The sequence below is a fragment of the Micropterus salmoides genome, unplaced genomic scaffold (genome assembly GCF_014851395.1).
Source record: "Micropterus salmoides isolate LMB-PRFRI ecotype aquatic unplaced genomic scaffold, ASM1485139v1 Ms_hic_scaffold_2, whole genome shotgun sequence".
Lineage (NCBI taxonomy): Eukaryota > Metazoa > Chordata > Actinopteri > Centrarchiformes > Centrarchidae > Micropterus > Micropterus salmoides.
The window spans coordinates 39,699,768-39,721,381 of NW_024041150.1; the positions used below are offsets into that span (position 1 = coordinate 39,699,768).

Here is a 21,614-nt window from a genome sequence, read left to right on the forward strand (position 1 = left end):
CAAATCAATATCAATGAAAGATGAACCTCATTTTTCTCAGTCTCTAGCTTGTTTTTCAGCTCGTTCTCACTCCTCTGCTTCTCCTGTTGGAGCTTCTGGACATCAGCTGTCAGACTTTCCACCTAAGAGGAGAGAGAAGATAAAGACAGAAGATGAGAGAACTTTTTAAAGTATGTGAGTTAAGAAAAGTCTGTCTCAGTGTTTTTCTTCATATCAGCTGGTTAAAGGGTTTCTGTCAGTGAAAACACATGATGAGGATTCCAGGGTTCGTATTTATCAAGCTTCTCAGATTTACTCATAAAAACGCTGCTAAGAACTGACTTAAGAGTAAAAACATTCTTGGCTCAAAGCTGCATTTAAAAGTTAGTTATCAGGCATCATAGTCCTAATTTGAGTGAAGTGTAGGATTAAATCTTAAGTGTCAGTCTAAGTGCTGATTCACGACACTTTGCTGTGCTGCAAACAGAATTTTGGATGACGATGTAGCCAAGGACCAATCACTGAAGAGATTTCCTTATTGGAGAATATTCTCAGATAAATTCACGTTGAAAGGTGAAAATCCTGAGAGGAGTTTATATTCAACACACATTTAACAAAAAGAATTTTCAAGATAATAATACACATTAATAAATTAAAGAAAGTTGATCTTTATATGAGCGCCATCAAATGCACCTTCTACTCCTGTGAAGCCGCTATTTGCATGAACCATCTGTCAGATTACAGGGGGTGTTGTTGGGAAGACGATGAAACATGTGACAATGAGTGAAGCTGTAAGTGACATAATCAGGGTTTAACATTAACAACCGCCAAATGCGGGTGGATTTCGGCCGTGACGGGTAACACAGTCACTCCCACTAGCCCCTTTGGCGTGTTGAAAAATTGTAGTCTTGTCAAAAGACTGAAATAACAAACGAATTGCAATGTGACACTATGACACTCCAACTCCCATGAGTACTACCTGCACATGTTTGCTCATTGGTCCATTAGTGAAGCCTATTGTCTTGTGCGCTACTGACCAACGACACTGTAAACAAGAAGACGCTGTGGAGATTAAACTCATGGACTGTCGGACCGAGGGATGTTTACCCGTTAATCATCCACTTAATCTGCGGCAGCCATGACAAAGCAAGCTTTTTAATATCAGGCGAATCCACACAACAGGCGCGTCTCACTCTCTCACCTCTCTCGCGAGGGTGCGCACGTCAAATATCACATCCAGACTTTTGTAAAAGAGAATATAAAAGTTAAATCTCTCTCTGGGAAACCACAGTCCCTCAGACCTGTAGACCAACAAACATGCCGGTCGCTTTTAAGTTGAAGGTTTGATCTCTGTCATCACTCAGTGTGTGAGTGTGCGTGGCCGTCCAGTGTGCAGAAAAATGCACAGCTGTTTTTTGGTTGTTTTTTAAATGAAACATAAACTGAAAATGGAGCAGAAACAACAACTATCATAGAACTTCAAGTCAGATGACTTAGAGGTGTTTGTAACCTCCATCGAGAAATCCACATAACGCTTAACTGGGGAGATTAAAGAGAGAGTGGACAGATCTCTCCCGCAGATCCAGCATGCAGCAGAGCACTGATGCTGTCAAAAAGAAAATTAAGTCCATTTACAGTGATATGAAAACACAGGCAACTGTTGTGTCCAAAGAGCAGATGAAACCGCTGGTGGCTCCTCCTGTGCTTCCTCACTGACCCTGGCAGAAGGCTACTCTTCTCGGGAAAGTTTAATGACGGTAAAGCATTTTAACATGAGAGGAAATGTGATTGATCTGTTACACCAGCAACACTCAGTACAGTGGTGTTTCTGTTTCAAAATATGACATGTTTCAGTAGTCTACTGAAAATGACACATTACTTTTGCTGTAAAACCTGAATAAATACAATGATCTGCTCTTTATCTGTGAATGATGGAAGCATGTTTCAGCAGCTCCTCCTAAAACCCAAATAAGTCTGTTTGAATTTCTCTAATTTGGAGTTTTATAACATTTATTATAAGAAAAAGTCCAACAGGGACTTTGACCTCAAACAGACTCTAAACATAAAGAACGTCAATGTGTAGGATAGTATAGTTTGTGAATGACGTTTAGGCATTCAAAGGAATTTAATTTTAAATTTTAAACTATATCTTATAATATAAAAATATATATTTAAAAGGAAAGAAAATGGTTCACTTTGCAATTAATAGCAAAACAGTCAGTGGGGACACTTTACTGCACTGAGTACTTTTACTCTGATACTGCTTCTCTGGTTATAATTACAGACTTTTATTGAAATAACAACAAGTAAAACTGATTCAGAATGATGTCTGAGCTGTCTTGATGAGAGTTTTCATGAACACCTGGCAGTCAGTCAGGGAGACAATTATTATTATTATTATTTTCTGTTGGTTGATCTGGTGTAAATGAAGTCACTAGTAACTGAAAGCATAAGCATATCAGTGTTGTGAAGAATAAGCCCAAGACAACCAGAAGTTTTTTTGTATATGTGGTGGATCAAAGGCTTCACATCTTGTGACAGTTTGCTCTTCAGTCCCTCTCTTCAAACTTTCCTCCCGAGCCCTCTGCAGGACTCCTCTCTATCAGGACATGTTCTTTCCATTAACTCCTCAGAGTTGCCACCTTCATGCATGTCAGCTAATATTTGCAATAAATCATTAAACAGCATCAGTCTGACTGTTTCATCTGTGTTTGGGTCCAGACCCCATCGCCCCAGCAAACCCACCCTGACACATCTTGTTTGATGTAAGAGTAATTCACAGGTTATAACTGTTTCTGTTATTTTTGTTGTTTACCACGTTAATAAACTCAAAGTAAAATGAAGCTTAAATAGCGAGTAGAAAGAAGTGTATAATTCAGTAAGAAAACCTAAAAGAAAAGTCAGTGGATGTTTTTCCTCATCTTAGAAGACGGTGTTTAAATAAATAAAAATTAAAGCGAAGTTGTGAGATTTAAAACTAAAAACAAACAAATAGGTTTGTGGAAACAAATCAATATCAATGAAAGATGAACCTCGTTTGTCTTTGTCTCCAGCTCCTTCTGCAGCTTCTTCTTGTCGTCCTCACTCCTCTGCTTCTCCTGTTTGAGCTTCTCGACCTGAGGAGAGAGAAGATAAAGACAGAAGATGAGAGAACTTTTCTCTTATTAAAGTATGTGAGTATGAGAGAAAAGTCTGTCTCAGTGTTTTTCTTCATATCAGCTGGTTAAAGGGTTTCTGTCAGTGAAAACACATGATGAGGATTCAACATTATTTACTCTGTGTGCTGCTGACTGTTGCTTGTTCTCCAGCTAACACACACACAAGCTGTGTTTCCATCAAGGTTTTTATATCTGCCTTGTAAAGTATCACATTAGAAAAGGTTGATGGACACAGCAAAATCTGAAAAAACTTAATTTCGCAAAAAAAGTTTTTACGCTCGCTTGAGGTGGTTGTTGTCAGAAAAGAGTTGCTGCACTAAATGAGAGATGGAAACACTTTTACAGAATAAGTTCTGACGTAGTGAAAATGTAACTCACGACTTTGCTGGATATTCTCATAACATACAGAGACAAGGGAGGGGAGTACCATGACGACATAAAGTGACAAATAAAATTGTGCAAATGAATGTTGAATTAATAAACAATTAAAACTTGTTTATTAATTATAACAATTATTGAGTATTTAAGCACACCTTTTCTGTTCTCTTCCCTCTGACCAGATAAAATAAAACACCAACTGTGAGATTTAAAACTAAAAACAAACAAATAGGTTTGTGGAAACAAATCAATATCAATGAAAGATGAACCTCATTTTTCTCAGTCTCTAGCTTGTTTTTCAGCTCGTTCTCACTCCTCTGCTTCTCCTGTTGGAGCTTCTGGACATCAGCTGTCAGACTTTCCACCTAAGAGGAGAGAGAAGATAAAGACAGAAGATGAGAGAACTTTTTAAAGTATGTGAGTTAAGAAAAGTCTGTCTCAGTGTTTTTCTTCATATCAGCTGGTTTCTGTCAGTGAAAACACATGATGAGGATTCCAGGGTTCGTATTTATCAAGCTTCTCAGATTTACTCATAAAAACACTGCTAAGAACTGACTTAAGAGTAAAAACATTCTTGGCTCAAAGCTGCATTTAAAAGTTAGTTATCAGGCATCATAGTCCTAATTTGAGTGAAGTGTAGGATTAAATCTTAAGTATCAGTCTCAGTGATGATTCACGACACTTTGCTCTGCCGCAAACAGAATTTTGGATGACAATGTAGCCAAGGACCAATCACTGAAGAGATTTCCTTATTGGAGAATATTCTCAGATAAATTCACGTTGAATGGTGAAAATCCTGAGAGGAGTTTATATTCAACACACATTTAACAATAAAGAATTTTCAAGATAATACATTATGATATACACATTAATAAATTAGTCAGTGCATGAGTGTGCGTGGCCGTCCAGTGTGCAGAAAAATGCACAGGTGAACGAAAGAAAGAGAAAAAGCAGAGCAGAGGCAGCGAAAAGCAGAAGGAAAGTGCCGTTAAATGCTGTAAAAAAAAATAGATCTCTTCATGATTAAGAAACATGTTGGTGTTTAAAAAAGAAAACAACAGACTACTAGCAGGGCTGCCCTTCATATCGACATATCATATATACACGACATATAACTACCTGTCCAGAGTTGATTCTATGTTATAAAAAGTTGTCATGTCAGTTGTATGAAAGCAGAAGATGCACTTGTAGGGGAATAATCTGGAAAATAAATACCTGTCTACTCAATTCATATCTCCAGTTACTCAGAGCTACTGCAGAGCTTCATGATGATAAACATAAATCAAGTCAGAGCTCTGAGGAAAAACAAACACTCCAAAAGTGACACTAAGTTTTCAACATTATTTACTTTTAAAGAAGCGAAGCATCAGTTTAGCTGAAAACATATTGCTGCGTAAAGTCAGTGGTGAGATGACGTCCCTCACCAACTCGCTGACAAAGATGATGCCTGCGCTGTCTGACCCGTCTAATTCACTGTGCATCGTCAAATAATTCAGAAACATTCTTCCTCTCCTGAAAGATTTGCGCATGTCTCCACAGCGCCATCACAAGCCCTACTGGCAGCTCCTAACCACCTGAGAGACCTCTGGAGCCGTCTTAAATAACCCGGAGAGTCAGAGTGACTCTCAGCTTTAAGAAATTTCATAACTTGCTTTTATACTTAAGTTTGAAAGTAGGAGTAAATTTCGTGAATTCTGAGCACTTAAGACTAAAATGGCACTTTGAGAAGTTTGATAAATACGGGCCCTGATTATTTACTTTTTGTAAAGTATTATTTACTTTACTTTACTTGTTCTCCAGCTAACACACACACGAGCTGTGTTTCCATCAAGGTTTTTTTACGTGCCTTCTGAAGTATAACATTAGAAAATGTTGACGGACACAGCAAAATAAAAAATAAAGATTTCTTTAATTTCACAAAAATATTTTTTACGCTCGCTTGAGGTGGTTGTTGTCAGAAAAGAGTTACTGCACTAAATGAGAGATGGAAACACTTTTACAGAATAAGTTCTGACGTAGTGAAAATGTGACTCACAACTTGTTGGATATTCTCATAACGCACAGAGACAAGGGAGGGGAGTACCATGACGACATAAAGGGACAAATAAAATTGTGCAAATTAACTGAATGTTAAATTAATTCAACAATTAATAGTTGTTTCTAAATTCTTGCAGTTATTGAAGTTTAATAACTCAGTTCAGGAACAAAGACTTCGCCTTCAAACACACCTGATTTTAGCACACAAAAGTATTTAAACACACCTTTTCTGTTCTCTTCTCTCTGACCAGATAAAATAAAACAGCAACTGTGAGATTTAAAAACAAACAAACAAACAAACAGGTTTGTGGAAACAAATCAATATTAATGAAAGATGAACCTCTTTTGTCCTGGTCTCCAGCTGATTTTGCAGATCGTCCTCACTCCTCTGCTTCTCCCCTTTGAGATTCTGGACTTCAGCTGTCAGACTTTCCACCTAAGAGGAAAGAGAAGATAAAGACAGAAGATGAAAGAACAATGTTATAGACAATAAAACATGACAGAAAGATTCTCCATGGTCTGATGTATGCAGCATTTTCAACTGTTCATGTTAAAGAAAAGCAGCAGGTTTCTAGTTTTAGAGATGGAGCAAATTCACAGTTCTTTTGCACCTTTAGCCACTGAGAGGCAGCAGAAACAAGTTGTGAACACAATATTAAAGGTGATGTAGTGAATTGTTAAACAGCTACTTTTTTTACACATCCTACAGTTACATTTCATGTTTGTGTCACCTGATGAATGTAAATCCAATATTAATTCTCTTTTTGGTCTCCAACTCCTGAATGAAATATCACCTGCTTTGTGTCATTATGGTGCTGAGCTGAGATGTTCTTTCATTAAGACTTTCAGAAAACATGAAAGCTACGACAAAGTCTGCCAAGTTACACTTTTGTGCAGATCAGAAACAGCAGATTAAAATACTAAGAAATGTTTTTTTTATTTGAAGATCATCATGTTCTATATTTGGAAGAGACACATTTGAAGGTGAACTGAAAACAAGCAAGCAGGTGGATAAACTTGAATAAATCGTTTGTGGCGAATACAATACTAACCTTCTCCTCCAGGGTCTGAACTCTGCTCTCTGCTTCCTCCCTCCTCTGCTGCTCATCCTGGAACTTCTGCCTGGAAACGATCGTCCACTTAAACTGAGACGAAAGATTAGATATTGGAGACAAGATGAGAGGCGTTTCTGATTAGTGAACACTAACCCTAACTGACACTTTTAAAGTCGTAGGGACACACGTTAGCAACAACCTGAAACTTGACAACTAACATTGAACACAATCATTTCAAAAGCTCAACAAAGATTTTACTTCCTCAGGCAGCTTAAAAAAAATACTTCAACTCAATAAAGATGAAGATTTGTGACCAAAATGCAGTTTTGTTAAAGGCTGCACACCTTTGTCCATGTAAGTTTGTGTTGTGGAGTTTACTCTTATTTCTGTACGAGGAAACCTTTGAGAGTATTCATTTTATTTCTACATGACCACTTACCAGAGGGAAGGAAGGCTGGACTGGAGCAACTCTGCTTCTTTCCAACTGGGAAGAAAAAGAGATTAAAGGAGTCATGTTCTTTTATTAACATATTTTAATGGTTTATTATCTAAAACATTTCAAATATTTGACCTTAAAGGTTCTCTGAAGTTTTAAACTTCTATTAGTCCTTTAAAGCTGTTTGTCTATGAATGAGTTCCAGTTTTGTTGATCTTGAGCACGAGGATGCACATGATCATATGTGGGTAACAGATACATGTTCCTGCCAGTCTTTTCATGCTATTCACTGATCTACTGGTGGTTGTAAAATGCCAAGATATGCAGAAACACACCAGCAAAGGCAGGAAGAAGAAGAAGACTGCTGTAGTAAACATGGATATAAACAATTTTGGATTTAAAATACTTGATTGAAATTAAATTTAGACTTCAAACACACACGATGTGTTTTGGTGAGTAACACTGAATGTAAATATAACTTCTGTTTAATCACAAGAAAACTCCACAGAGCACCTTCAGGTTTAAGGTCTGAATGTTCAACACATGATGATGATGAGTGTTGCTGAATGTCTGAGCATCGACATTAATACCAAATATCTCTATAAATATTTGGATACTCTGATACTTTTAGTTCAGTAGAATAATGAACCTCTCTGTTCTCCGTCTGCAGGATGGTCTCCGTCCTCTGAATCTGATCCTGGAGCTGCTGGACTTCAGCTTGTTTGTCTTCAATCTGGGAGGAACGAGAAGAGGACACAATATGAGAGACATGTTTAACTATGAATGTATATTTGAGTTAATGTACTGCAACATGTCAACAGTAACAGAAAAACTATCAAGTCTATATCATGGTTTTATTTGTGCGTCTAATTGGAAAGTTTCTGAAGTAAGTGACTCCCTCTGTGCACAGACTGGGTGAAAAGCACTCCTGCTGTTTTGGTAGCAGCTGGGCTCCATATATAATGTGGTGGTACAATAAAAATAACACACTTGAAAATGTGAATTTCTACATAAATCCAATCCTGTGAGTTTAAGTTCTTTATCACATCAAATAAGAATTTAAAATGCATCTCAAGAATAAAACACGAAACAACATTTTGGCCAGAGAAGTTGAAAGGAGGCCCTGGTGCACAGGAATAATGAGCCCCAGTAATCCAGCATCTGTATGAACTGAATACTGAATCACACCTGACCAGCCTGAGAGCCTGTGCAGACGAGGCTGTGGTTGCTTTTTGGCAGTCTGGTGGACACACTGTGAGTCACTGCTAATAATCTTTAGCACAGACTGATTTACTGATGTTCTCTATCGTTACAAAATGCATCTACTGGTTGGACAGCGTGTAATCTAAACGGATTAAAGCATTTCTCCATAATCACTGCTGTTTTAACAGCGACGCCAAACTGGCAGCAGAGACTCATTTGAATGAAGCCACCTGTTTGTGTCCTCCACTGTTTATACAGCCCCAGAGTCATTTTGTTTCTAACTGGAAATCACAGCCCTCTTAAAAAGGATAAAAATCATTCCAGTCTCAAACCCTCTTCGACCTGTTCCTGACCCAGACAGAGAAGCTAAACTGAAAACAAACCAGTAGGTGGCTGAAACCAAATCTGTTGAAGAAAAGATACAAATACAAACCTTTTTGATTTTAGTGTTTAATTCCATTTCCTGGGTCTCCAGCTTTGTCTTCAGTGTCTTCAACTCAGCTTCCTTCTCCTGTTCTTCCTTGCTTTGACCCTGGAGCTTATTAAGACAGATGACTGAACATATTATACAATCACCCATCTTGCAAAAAGAAGCATCATGACTTTTGCTGAATAACAAGTGAGAAATCTCAGCTCTCATGTAGAAGAAATTTTGCATTTCATTGGCAAAGTTTCCTGGATAGTTTTGTTTCAAGTGAGTAACACAGTTATAAAAGTAACGCAGTTACAGCAATGTATTACTTATTGCTGTAACACAGTAATATAACCCATTACTAAAAGAGAATCGATAATATTATACCCGTTACCATCTCAGTAACGTGCGTTACAACACATTTTAACCCAAAAGTAATGGGTGTTTTGTTTTTTTAATAATTCACAAACACTGAGAAACATTTCGGCAGCAGAAAAACAAATCCATGAGTAAAAGAGCAACATTATTTCTTGTTGCTGTAATCCAGCGGTGGAGATTGTAGGCAGGGTGAGCTCGACTCCTCTTAACAAGACGTTAGCTCCCCTGATGGATCGTGCGTAAATAGATTTCTATATGTGTTTGTGCTTTAACGAATTACTTCCATGATTAGAGAGGCTGCTGTCAGTTCATCCTGATCGATCCTGTCGGAGCGTCGGGAGATTAAAATGATTAATGAGGTTATGCTGCTGTATCTCCTGCGTAAATGCACACAGTGTCTTTCTTAATGGGGAGACGATTCATCCTGTTTCCCCCCCGACAGATATAACTGTGATCTATCATGTCATGTCATATAACTAATTACTCTCAAATGACAGTAACTAGTAATCTATAATGTATTACATTACACCAACACTGGTAGTAATGTGGTTTTCCCTCATTATATATTCAGATTATCTCTGCTGCTTTGTTAAAGTTGCTCATGCTGCTCAGTCTGTTTCTGCATTTGGTCTCATTCACAATCTACAAATATGGACATATTACAATAATGTACTTACTTTGTGTTGTGGTGTTATCTTAATTATATTCTAACCACTTACCCAAGAAAGGAAACTGCTGCCTTGGCTGATTTGAATTCTCTCCAGCTGGGATGGAGGTGAAGGACACAAAGAAACACATGAGTTCACATTAAATCATGTGAGTAGTTTTACAAACTAATGGGACAGTTACACTACTTACTCACACAATTACTGCATGAGTAATAATAATGTAATATTAGTACATTAGTAAGTTTGCCTACTGTGTTTTTAAAGTCAGTTTGTCATCTCAGCAACACCTGACAAACAAAACTATACTAACGGTACTTTTACTTTTTAAAGCAGGTACTTTGTAGTTTGACTCAAGTAGAAATTTAAATTGAAGACTTCTACTTTTAATGGAGTAATATTTATCAAGGATAGCTCTACTTTTAGTCAAGTACGGGATTTGTGTACCAGTGAATAAAGTAAATATTGTGTACTTTATTAATTATCATTTAGTGACTGAGAAACAGCAGAAGTGATGAGTGTTGAGCCTCTGGCTGGCTGTCACTGCTCCTCCTGCTCACTGATGAAAGGGGCCATTTAGTAGTTAGGCTGACTCCTCATTCTCTCTTTGTTGCCTTCACAACACCGAACATCCACTCAACACAACAACCACCACTGACTTAAATACAACTTAAGTTAGTTTCTGATGGTGTGTATTCTCCCTCTTTGTGTGGCTCACTGAGTCTGGGCTGTGACACAGTAAATACAGAAAGATTAAGATAAAGACATGAACCTCTTTGTTCTTGTTCTCCAGCTCTTCCTTCACAGTCTGCAGGTCGTTCTCCTTCCTCTGCTTCTCTTCTTGGAGCTGCTGCAGCTCAGCTTGTTTGGTTTCAACCTGGAAGGACAGCGAGAAGTTTTAAAGAGAGGAAATGAGACAAATGTTCTTTTTACTAACATTTAATACTTTACACTATAAATTAATATCTGTAACAAAAAAAACACATATAAGACTTTATTTTGTACTTGACCTACATAAACTACTGTGAGTTTGACTTTTTATACATTAGATGACATAAAAATATGACTTTATACTAAAATCAGTGTATTATATTATCAAACTAAAGATGAACCTCATTCCTCTTGGTCTCCAGCTCATCTTTCAGTGTCTGAACTCTTTTCTCAGCTTCATCCCTCCTCTGCTGCTCCTCCTGCAGCTGCTGCTCCTTAAACTGAGAGAGAGGAGAGACAGAAACAGGGACAAGAATCCAGACATGATTTTAGCCATATTTATTTTATATATATATATTATAAATTTGAACAGTATTGCATTTGTTTCTTGCCTCTCTACCTCGTTAACTGTTGCGTTGTTTTAATCAGGTATGTGATTGGCAAAGGGCAAAAAAGCAGGAAAATATACTGAGACCCCCCCACACCCGGGATCCACCTCACCCTCAACCCCATCTTTCCCCAAATAAAACCTGTTAATCCCCAGAGTTGCGTTTGGGTCCACCCTGTCCCCACACTCCACAACACAAAGGTTGTTTTGTGTATTGATAAAATGTAGAAAAAAGTTTGACATTTCAACTCTTGCAGCGGGCAGTCGTGTGCGTGAGACAAGAACGACCGCGGCAGTTTCACGGGATTGCACCAGTTACACAGAAACCGTTGCCATGGTTACCTCGCAGAGCACTTGTTTGCCTGTCTGTTGATGGGGAGCGCAGAGCGACCCCGCGGATCAAAGCCGTATGAAAAGGCCTTATATAAATCCTGTCACAACCATTCACAAGAATCTTTTTTATAACGTGCCAAAACCTTTAACATAAGGAAAGTGCAAAGTGTGTGTAGACTACAGGAGTGATCAATCGACAACAAAGTCAAAGTAAACTTTAGACATAGCCTATAACAAGCGATAATCAAAACATACGCGAGAGCGACTGTGGTACACACTGCGCAGGTGTGGAAACATCCTTGTTGATACTTGGAAAGGGAGAAAATTTTACACGTCAGCCTATATAAATGACCTCCAATCCTTTCCATTTCACTCCGCCAGCTCCTGAACCCCCCTCTTCTTTTTTTTATTAAAGATCTGCATGATTCACATGGGTCAGATTTACAGGTCACATCCTTGTTTAATCTCCATTGACTTTTGCTTTCAATGTTATGTCCTGTTTCTTTACTTACATGTTTTGTCTTTCTTTCCCCTTTTTTGTTCTTCACACTCTTCATTGTCACTGTTTCATTTGTCATGAGCTGCTCTCTTTCTGCTTCAATGTGGAGCTGATCTTCAGGTTTGTTTCTTTTAAAGCGCTCCTTCTGTTCTCCTTTATCCATTTCATTCCTGTGGCTTCTCTTGCTCTCTGTGTGAAAATACAGGCAGTAGAATTAAAGTCATGTCCTTGCATCACAGCATATGAGACATTTGAGTCTAAAATCAGGTGTTAATGGGCTACAAAAATAAGACACCTGACAATTTCACTTATTGCTAATAAAAGTAGAAAAAACACCACATATTTAAAAAAAATACTGACAATTTGATCATATTAATTTACACAATTAATCACATTACTATGTCCCATTAATCTGTAATTAATTTACAACTCACTGATTCTGTTCAGTCTGTTCTGTCTCCATTTCCACACAGAAAAGATAAGTAACAAAATGATCACGATGCAAGCAGCCAAACAAACAGCAAATCCAACTGTGATGGAGGACAAACTGGACTGGACCTCAAAGAAATCATCTGAAATGATAAAACACAAAATAACATGTTGTTTATAGAACACTAGACCTCAGCTATTTGAAACTAAAACATTGATCACATCATCAATCATTTCTACCTGGAACCTGGATGTGAGTCTCTCTGGTCTGCTTGATATTCTTCTGTTGGACTCTACAGGTGAAGCTGTTGCTGTATCTCTTCTCCACAGTCACTCTGCTGCTGACAGTATAGAGGTCATCAGGACCTCTGACTGTCTCTGTAGGTCCAGCAGAGAGGAGGTTTCCCTCACCTCCCAGCCAAAACACCTCAGGCTCTGGATACCAGCCTGCAGACTCACACTGTAACACCACTCCCCCTTTGTCTCTGTCAATCCCTGCTAAAATGATGACAGGTGAGGAGACGGCCCCTGATGTTGAGCAAGAGGAACATTTAAAATACAGGTCAGTTTTACAAAGACTGCATTAATAATTAAAAGAGATGTATAAATGTAAATCTGAAACATTTTATTTTGTCCAATTCTTTGGTAAATATTTACAAAACTAATGAGATTCCAGCCTCAGCTGCACTTTGTGTTTGGTCCAAATGATCAAATGTTAACATGTTAACACATTAAACTACAACAAGGTCAAATATAAACCTGCTAAACTTCAGCATGTTAGTATTGACATTATGAAGATGCATTTAACTTAATGCACCGCTGTGAATGGTGTCAAGATTTTGGAGGCTCATGTCTTTTTTATCTGTCTAAAAACACAAGAAAATAACTGGGATCTGGCCAGAAACTACAGGTTGAAAAAATCTCTGTTAAATTAACCAATACATTAATGAATACATCATTTACAAAGTGTAATTTTTGCTTTAATGTAAGCGGCCAAAAAGTTTTTTCAGCTTTTATTTACATTAAAGAAAAAAAATTAAGGACCAGTTGTTTCACACATTAATTTTGGAAAGTCAATCTGCTGCCTGTCTTGGAAATCGTATATATATGGTGTGATCTAAAGAAGCAACAGTAACATCGGGCTGCAAGGCTTCATGCAGGGTCAGCTGACATCTATTTGAAAGTCTGTCATAAAGTTAGTCACATCACATTCTGTTTAATTTATATGATTGTATGTATTACATTTAATTCAGCTGTTCTCAAGAACATGTAACCGTTCCACTGGAGTTTGATGGCTGTGAACTCTTCACGTCCTAACATGAATGGCTGAAAGCTGTTTTGATCCTACCTCAGTTATTCACTGGATCCGCTGCACAGACTACACACCAAACTGCACTACACATACATCATGTATCTACTCACCAACAACAAGCTCAACGGAGGCGTCTGTGTTCATATCTGGAATGTAACATTTGTATCTCCCCTCATCAGAAGGTTTCACTTTGGAGAGTTTCAGTGAAATGTTTCCGTGCTTCAGTTCATCAGTGAACAGAGTTGTTCTTTCTTTGTAGAAAGGATTTTTTTCATTTACAAGTTCCTGACCAGCACGCCACACATAAACAAATCTGGGGTCCAGGTCTGGTCTTGTCCAGTCAAAAGTCTTGGCAGCAACATCCACTGCAGGCTGCAGATGACATGGCAAGATGACGTCATCGCCAACTTTTGCCACTATTGGCCGAGGAGAACCAATTAACTGAGATCGACCTGGAAGGAAACAAAATATTGTTATAAGTTCTTTTAGTAAGAACTAGTTAAATTAGTTCAGCTCTATAAAGTAGGGCTGAACCATATACAAAAAAATCATAGGTGTATTTTGACAGATATTACAATTTTTATATTTTTAAAGTAAATAGTGTATTTACACTGTTGCTGGGCTCACATTGATGTGCAGCACGGATAAGCATACAGCCTAACGATCAGGTCTTATTGAAAAATTTTAGTCTTGTCAAAAGTCATAATAACAAACGAATTGTGACAGTATGACACTACAACTCCCGTGAGTACTACCTGCACACAGTGTTTGCTCATTGGTCCATTAGTGAAGCCTATTGTCTTGCACGCTACTGACGAACGACACCGTAAACAAGAAGACGTTGTGGGGTTTAAACTCGCGGATTGGCCGTCGGACCAGTCTGGCCTGCCGTTAATTATCCACTTAACCAGCGGCAGCCATGACAAAGCAAGCTTTTTTAATAGCTTTAAGATAAAGACATGAAATCCACAAATCCACACAACATGCGCGTCTCAGTCTCTCACTTCTCTGAATCTGCCACAGATCAGCCAAAGTCCCTCAGACCTGTAGACCGTCAGCCTCCTGATCACTTTTAACTTGATGGTATGATCTCTGTCATCACACGCGACTGGTCGCATGCACACACGCATCAACACAGGGTTCAGTCAGTGCGTGGCCGAGCAGCGTGGAGAGAAAATGCACAGGAGAACGAAGGAAAGAGAAAAGGCAGACCACAGGCGGGGAAAAGCAGGAGGAAAGTGGCATTAAATGCTGTAAACTATTTATATCTTCATGATTAAGGAACATGCTGGTGTTTATAAAAGAATACAACAGACTAGCAGGGATGCCCTTCATATTGTCATATCACAACTACCTTTCCAGAGTTGATTCTATTTTTTTAATAAAAAGTTTTTATACCATGTATGAAAGCAGAAGATGCATTTGTAGGGGAATAATCTGGAAAATAAATACCTGTATACTCAATTCATATGTTCAGTGACTCAGAGCTACAGCAGAGCTTCATGATGATGAACATAAATGAGGAAAACAAGCACTCCAAAAGTGCACAAAAATGATATAGGCCTATACTGTCACGCTCTGCCGGTTGGCCATCCTTTGTGTTTACTTTTGAGTTTGGTATCTGCCTTGGTATGTTGAGTTTTGGGTTCTGTCCTGTCTAGTGTCCAGTATCTGTTATATAGTCTGCTGTCATGTCTAGTCTCTCTGTTTTCCTCTGCTCTCTCTCTCTGCCTCGTTAGTCTCATGTCTGTCACCTGTGTTGCTCCCGCCCTGCTCGTTAGTCCCTGTGTATATATACCTGGTGTTTCTGTCTTGTCCTTGTCCGGTCATTGTTCATGTTACCCCCCAGTCTGTCGTGTGTGTACTCTCTGCCTGTAACCAGCCTTGCTTGTCTTGTCTCGTCTCGTCTCGTCTCCTCTCCCTGTACTTTGGATTTCTGTTATTCAGCCACTCACCTGTAAGTGTGCTCGCTTTTGTTTGTTTATTAAAACCCTTCGTTATACCATACCTGCTCCGCTCTGTGTCCTGCGTTGGGTTCTCCAACCTGCCTCCACACCACGATCGTGACATATACATATTGCCTTAACTGTGTTATTTTTTCATTTTTGTTTCTAATGCAGATAACTTTTCTACTCTGTATTACAGTATTTAGCCAGCTACTTTTATAAATGCAGAGGATATAAACAATGATTTTTGTTTTTAGTTTAGTTTTTATCTTTTCAGTTAATCTTTTACACCCATGCAGCACTTTTACTATATACAATAAGAAGCTGCTATTTTAATGTGTTTATCTTAATAGACCTTAATAGACCATTTTTCACAACCTTATCAGAGCTGATGATGATATTAGTACATTTTAGCACACCAATTTAAGCGTGCTATTGTCAACGTAATTCGTATAAAATGTAATTTCCCTAGGCTAGTGAAGATGCTGCGTGGCTAGTAACTTTGAAAAACCACTAGCCACATTGGCTAGTGAGCAATAAGTTCATGTCAAGCCCTGCAACAGATATATTTGCACATGCTTTGCCAATCATGTTGAGCCTTGGGAGGAGATTATCTTCAGAAAACTCATAGTTTCACATCTCAGACTCAATCAACTCAGAGCTCAGGGATAAGCAGAGTTTGTTAAGTCTGCTTGCTGAAACAGGGCCCTGGTGTTACAGACATGGAAAGTTTTCTGTCACTTAAACATCTGCATGCAACTCGTTTAAATGTTTTATATGTGGGTGATGCTCACACACAGCTGAAATATGTTTTTCTGGTCTTATTATTTGTGTTTTTTTTTCCAGAGAAGAACTAAGAATATCAATTCCTCAAAACAGTCAACAGTCCATGCAAATACTGATGTTGTTTTGTTTTGTTGTGAGCTGTGAACCAAAACCCAAAACAGAAATACTCTTATACAATAATATTTGTGTGTGAGTTTACCTGTACAAAATGTGATAGAAGATGGACGATGAAAAAAAGTATGGTTCTGAGCGAACATTGAAGAGACAGTCCAGCCATCTGGTAAAACATCCTGCAGTTTGGAAAATGGACAGAAACCATGGAAACATTATTGTGTGGAAAAGACTGAAGTTGTGTTGAGATAAAATATGATTTAAAATCCTGATCTTGTCTGTTGACTAATTTTATCACTCAATCCCCAATTCAAATTATTACATTTAACAAAAAACTGTTTTCTTTTAATTTGAAGTCTGCTCAGGATTGAGTTTATATTTGACCACACTGCTTATTCTGCAGAAACACTAGTTCAAATTAAAAACTTAGATGAGTAAAACGTACCGTTACATAGTTACATATTTATAAAAGGTTAAAGGCTACATATTTAATCATATTCTTTTCTGGGTTTGAATTTAAACAAAGCCCTACAGACTTCACTGACCTTCACTGAGACCTTACATAAATAACATGACGTGACTTTTACTTTCACTTTTGTCACACAACACAGACAGAACATTAGAAAACTGCGCTTTTCACAAAACTCTTTCTTAGTAAATTAAAGTTTTTTGATGCTGACAGAATCGTTTCATAAAACCCTCTCCATTGCACAAAGTCCATGCCAGTAATATTTCATGTAAGATGATAAAGACTCTCAATACTCGACAGGTTGCTCTCAAACTAGCAGGCGTCCTGTTCAAATGACTAAATAATCTAAAACTGATTAATTTTAAAATGGTAAGATAAGAAATAGGCTTCAGTAAAACAAAAAAACACAAAAGCTAACGGTCTGTTATTATGTGCATTTAAATAGATGTTAGACGAAGCGTTGAACAAGGACAATTCGACGTACCTGCTGTCTGTTCAAGGGACTGCTGTTAATTATTAATCCAGGTAAAGTTGGTGTAAACCTGTTCTGGCCGGGCAGCCTGAGAGAAAGTCAAAGACGCGTTCCCGTCTCAAAACGTTTTGGACCACTTTGCTACGATTTCCGGGTGGGACGACTTGTTTTCTGGGACATATTCAAAGCTGCACATCGGGCTTCATGGGCTTCAAGGTATGTGTTCTCCTGTTTGGAGGGCGTGTGTCACAGGTGTTACCCAATCAGCAGCTAGGCCTGTATAAACACCGCCCTGTTAATATAATTGTTTCACTCTGGTTAACTGCAACTTGTTCATTCAGTAGATTTAGTTTAAAATTGCAAATGCAGTTCAAACTTCCATGTTTTCCCCTTCAGTGTTAACCCATCTTTTTTTATTTAGCCTATTATTTTTTTAAGTATAGAACAACAATGTAATTACAATAAAGTCATCATTAAACCACATTAATAAAGCTGTCAGGTTTAGCCTGAGATAAAATGTAGGCTTAATATGCAAGGGAAATAAATTTATAGGTTTACAAACTAGACTACTATGACATGTAGCAATACCATTAATATGTACATTAATAAGTAGAATCTAAACCAACCATTGTGATCCCATTTGGTTTCCAAACTAAGTTTCATGTCAGTGGTGGACACAGGGATTCCCCCATGCAAGAAAAAAACGCTGCAAAATTGCCTCTTGAATGCCCCTTTGAGTGAAGAAACTACTACTTACTACTTCATACTTAACGCCTCAAAGTATACTCTGCGTTTATTTGGAGGTGCAAGTTACTTTGTGTTATAAGATTTTTCCTAACATAACATGTTTAGCTTGAAACATGTTATATTAAAGAATAAATACCCCATCAGTATGTAAGACTGTTAAATTTAGCTCCACCTTCAACTACAACATTAGAGGTGCTTGCACATCAATGCTTTAGGATAGTTTAACATTGTAGTAATATAATAGAAATTAATTCTGACATTCTGCCTGTGTAAAACAAGGGCTTTTACCTGTGATAATTTGTAAATGAATTAATTTGCTTATAACCAGTCCTCAGGTACGGTGTCCTTTACATATTGCTGGTTGAGTTTTGCTGTGGCTGTAACATGAACATAATTGATAAGCTTGCACAGATGTAAGATTTCCTCATGGAGTATACTTACATCGGAGTACTTATACTTATAAAAAGTTTGCAATACTTTTATAACCACTGCGTTGCAGACAGTCAGATGATTGAACATTATTATCATTGACAGGGATGAATATTTGGCGAGTCTTTGAAATTAAACAGACACAACCAGATTTTTATTTATTTTTTATATATTTTATACAGATTAAAGATAAATAAAAATATGATGTAAGGATTATGCAGGAGCAGTGGCGGTTCTAGACCAATTTTATTGAGGGGGCCAGACTGGGGCCAGTTGTTTTGTCAGAGGGGCACATTCAATCGGAGACAAATGAGACAAAGGCAATGTTCAAGCTTTGAAAATGTCCCGTTTAGTATATAATGTAATGTTTTAGTATGTTTCAGTAACTTACAGTTATTTGTTTCAGTAACAGGATCTTTTCAGTAACTTTATATTAGTTACACAAAAAAAAACATTCCTGTTAGACCAGTAGTAGTAACATTCCTGTTATCACTTTTTGTGTATGAAAAGTTCTGTTTAAATGCAATGCATTATTAAATTGTTATGATAATAATTTACCGTTTAAGGAGAGGGACATGCAATGGAAACATGGAGTACAAGGACAAAATATTGTCTACAAGCTGCATTCAGTTTAATTTTGTCGCAAGAAGATACATTACTATGATTACTGTAGACCAGGGCTATTACATTAAAAATTTCGGATTTTAAAAACCAGGATACAGAGATGGACCTGACATTTTCTCAGGAGTTGGATCATTAAGATTTTATTGACACACTTGTATTGGTAATCCTTATGGTTCAGTTCTTTATTGATGCTCTTATCAGTCCTATTTATTACTAAATAATTAAATATATTGTTTAAATTTTTTGTTGTTTCTAGAGCAGCAACAGGATTTACAGCAACAAAGTCACTAATATCTCACTGGAAACAAATTTAACATGTCAGTAAAATAATAGTTCAATTCCTGACATCAACATACTGTGTGAAGTTTAGAAATTATGAACAACTCCAGTCCTCCTCCCTCTGCTGCTGCTGGTAGAGGGGAGGGCTGGTTTGTCTCAGCCACCAGCTGAGTTTATAATGTGCCATTTTTTAATGTACAGGCAAACTAAGCTGAACAGTTAATAAAGACAGAAGTGATCGGTACAGTGCATGTGAAACTCAACAGAAATGAGAACTAATGATGTAGCCTACAGTAGCTCACTCTTTAGATACTTTCATACACTAGTGTAGGGGAGACCAGGGGCAATTGTAACAATTTTTGCTTTCTTGGTTATAACTCAAAAACTTCTTGAACTAATTGGATACAATTTTTATTGAGTTAACTTGTACCTGTGTTTTACTTGTAAACAGTCATCAAATGTTTTTACAAGCAATGTTAAGTCACTATATCGATTCAAACACTAGATGTAAAATGTTACATCTGCCCCCACATGCAGGGGCGATTGTAACACAGTTTTACAATTGCCCCCAACTGTAACTCCTCCATGACAAGCTACCCTGCTGGCTAGAAACAATGAAGTTTATATTTGACAAAGATATCAAATGTTAGACAACAGAATGATGATCAAAAAGACAGATTTAAATCATAGACATTAAGGTTATGACAGTATGAGAAAAATACTGTAGATGAAAAATATTACTTTCATAGCTCAAAAATGACTCTTGGCTGAAAAACATTGACAAGAATGTCTCATGGGCTTGTCCTTCGGCAGGCAATGGTCACAGAGAGCGTGCATGATAAGTTTCATGGCTCTGACTTGTTTCTGATTGGTGCAATTTGAGATGTTACAATTGCCCCCAGTCTCCCCTACTTTTGTTGTCATATAGGCTATATTAGATCATGTGTGGGCCACATGGAGGTTGCTTCGGGCTTTGAGGCGGCCCACGGCCGCTAATTCATTAGGACTGCCAGAGACTTTCATTCAGAGGGGGGGCCATAGGGAGGTACAAGGGCTGTGTTACAGGGGCCCCCCACCAAAACCGCCACAGTGCAGGAGAGTTAAGAAATCACCAAGGGCTTATAGTAAAACCTCCCCTCTGGATTTTCAGTTTATTATATTAAATTATTATGGAAAATATGACAACAATGATAAATGGTTAAATAAAACACACATTTAAATTTTAACCATGACATAAGTATTTTTTCATGTTTTTCATGATTTAAATACTGACAATGATGAAAACGTTTGGATAAAGACTGGAATAATATTCCAAAGTGACGGTCCTCTGCATTTTATGGAATATTCTCCAAGATTTTATATAAGGGAGATGAATATTCTTTTCTAGTCTATCACTACGTGATACGCAAATATTTTAAAAATCTAGCTTTCTGTTTGATATGTGATTAACAATGATGATTACAGTTAATGAAAAGGTGTTTATAAATTGCTACCCCAACCGACCACCACACTCTTACTTCCTGCAATAAAACAGAATGCTAGCATTGAACGTAGGTACCATCCAAGACAGATGTAATTTCTAGGAGTACTGGGCTGCACGCCAGGCCACACTCATAATCTGCCAGTCCCATACACCTCGCTCTTCAAACAAAGATACATTTTGGGAGCTTGGGTAGAGGTCTGTTGGAGAGAATTGACTTTGCTCACCCTTTTGTCTCCTGCTCCCCATTGTCAGTCTGTCAAGTCTACAGGCAGTGATGAAGAAGAAAAAGGACACCATTACTGCTGGGTAAAGGTTAAAGGTTAAGTTAAAAAGGCTATCAGTGATGCTTACCCTCCACCCCCTAAGTGGGTGTTGATAATCAAGATGAGAAACCACTGCTGTATGTTGAAGCCACAGTGAGTGGCCCCGGATTTTGCGTCAAGATCAGAAATAAACTGAACAGAAGAGGAAGTTTTCACCCTGTAGTTCAGTCTTATGCTCAGTCAGCAGCAAGACCATGGAGGCTACCTCTCGCTTCAGACTGTGTGAGTACTCAGTGTCAGTCTCAGGTTTCTTTTTTTACATGCTGAACATCGAAGCACTTAACTGATGTACAGCTTGCTCCTCTGTTATCCAGTGATGCTTGAATCTTTCTGGTGGAGACAAAAGCTCAGAA

At 37.9% G+C, this 21,614-nt stretch overlaps 1 protein-coding gene across 3 annotated transcripts in view; it reads right to left on the bottom strand.

Moving 5' to 3' along the window:
• Positions 1–21,614, bottom strand: part of LOC119912524 (trichohyalin-like) — a 729,783-nt gene that overhangs the window by 679,648 nt on the left and 28,521 nt on the right. For 2 of the 3 annotated variants that reach the window (XM_038731752.1, XM_038731753.1), the window contains exons 1-8: positions 17,389–17,608; positions 16,524–16,614; positions 13,703–14,044; positions 12,521–12,808; positions 12,286–12,423; positions 11,865–12,040; positions 10,814–10,912; positions 10,474–10,578 (exon numbers count right to left, since the gene is read on the bottom strand). In XM_038731752.1, coding sequence (XP_038587680.1) covers positions 10,474–10,578; positions 10,814–10,912; positions 11,865–12,040; positions 12,286–12,423; positions 12,521–12,808; positions 13,703–14,044; positions 16,524–16,581 — 1,206 coding nt within the window. In that variant the 5' untranslated portion in view covers positions 16,582–16,614; positions 17,389–17,608. Of the gene's footprint in view, positions 1–10,473; positions 10,579–10,813; positions 10,913–11,864; positions 12,041–12,285; positions 12,424–12,520; positions 12,809–13,702; positions 14,045–16,523; positions 16,615–17,388; positions 17,609–21,614 lie in introns of those variants that run through there. The other variant, XM_038731751.1, reaches the window with a different exon arrangement.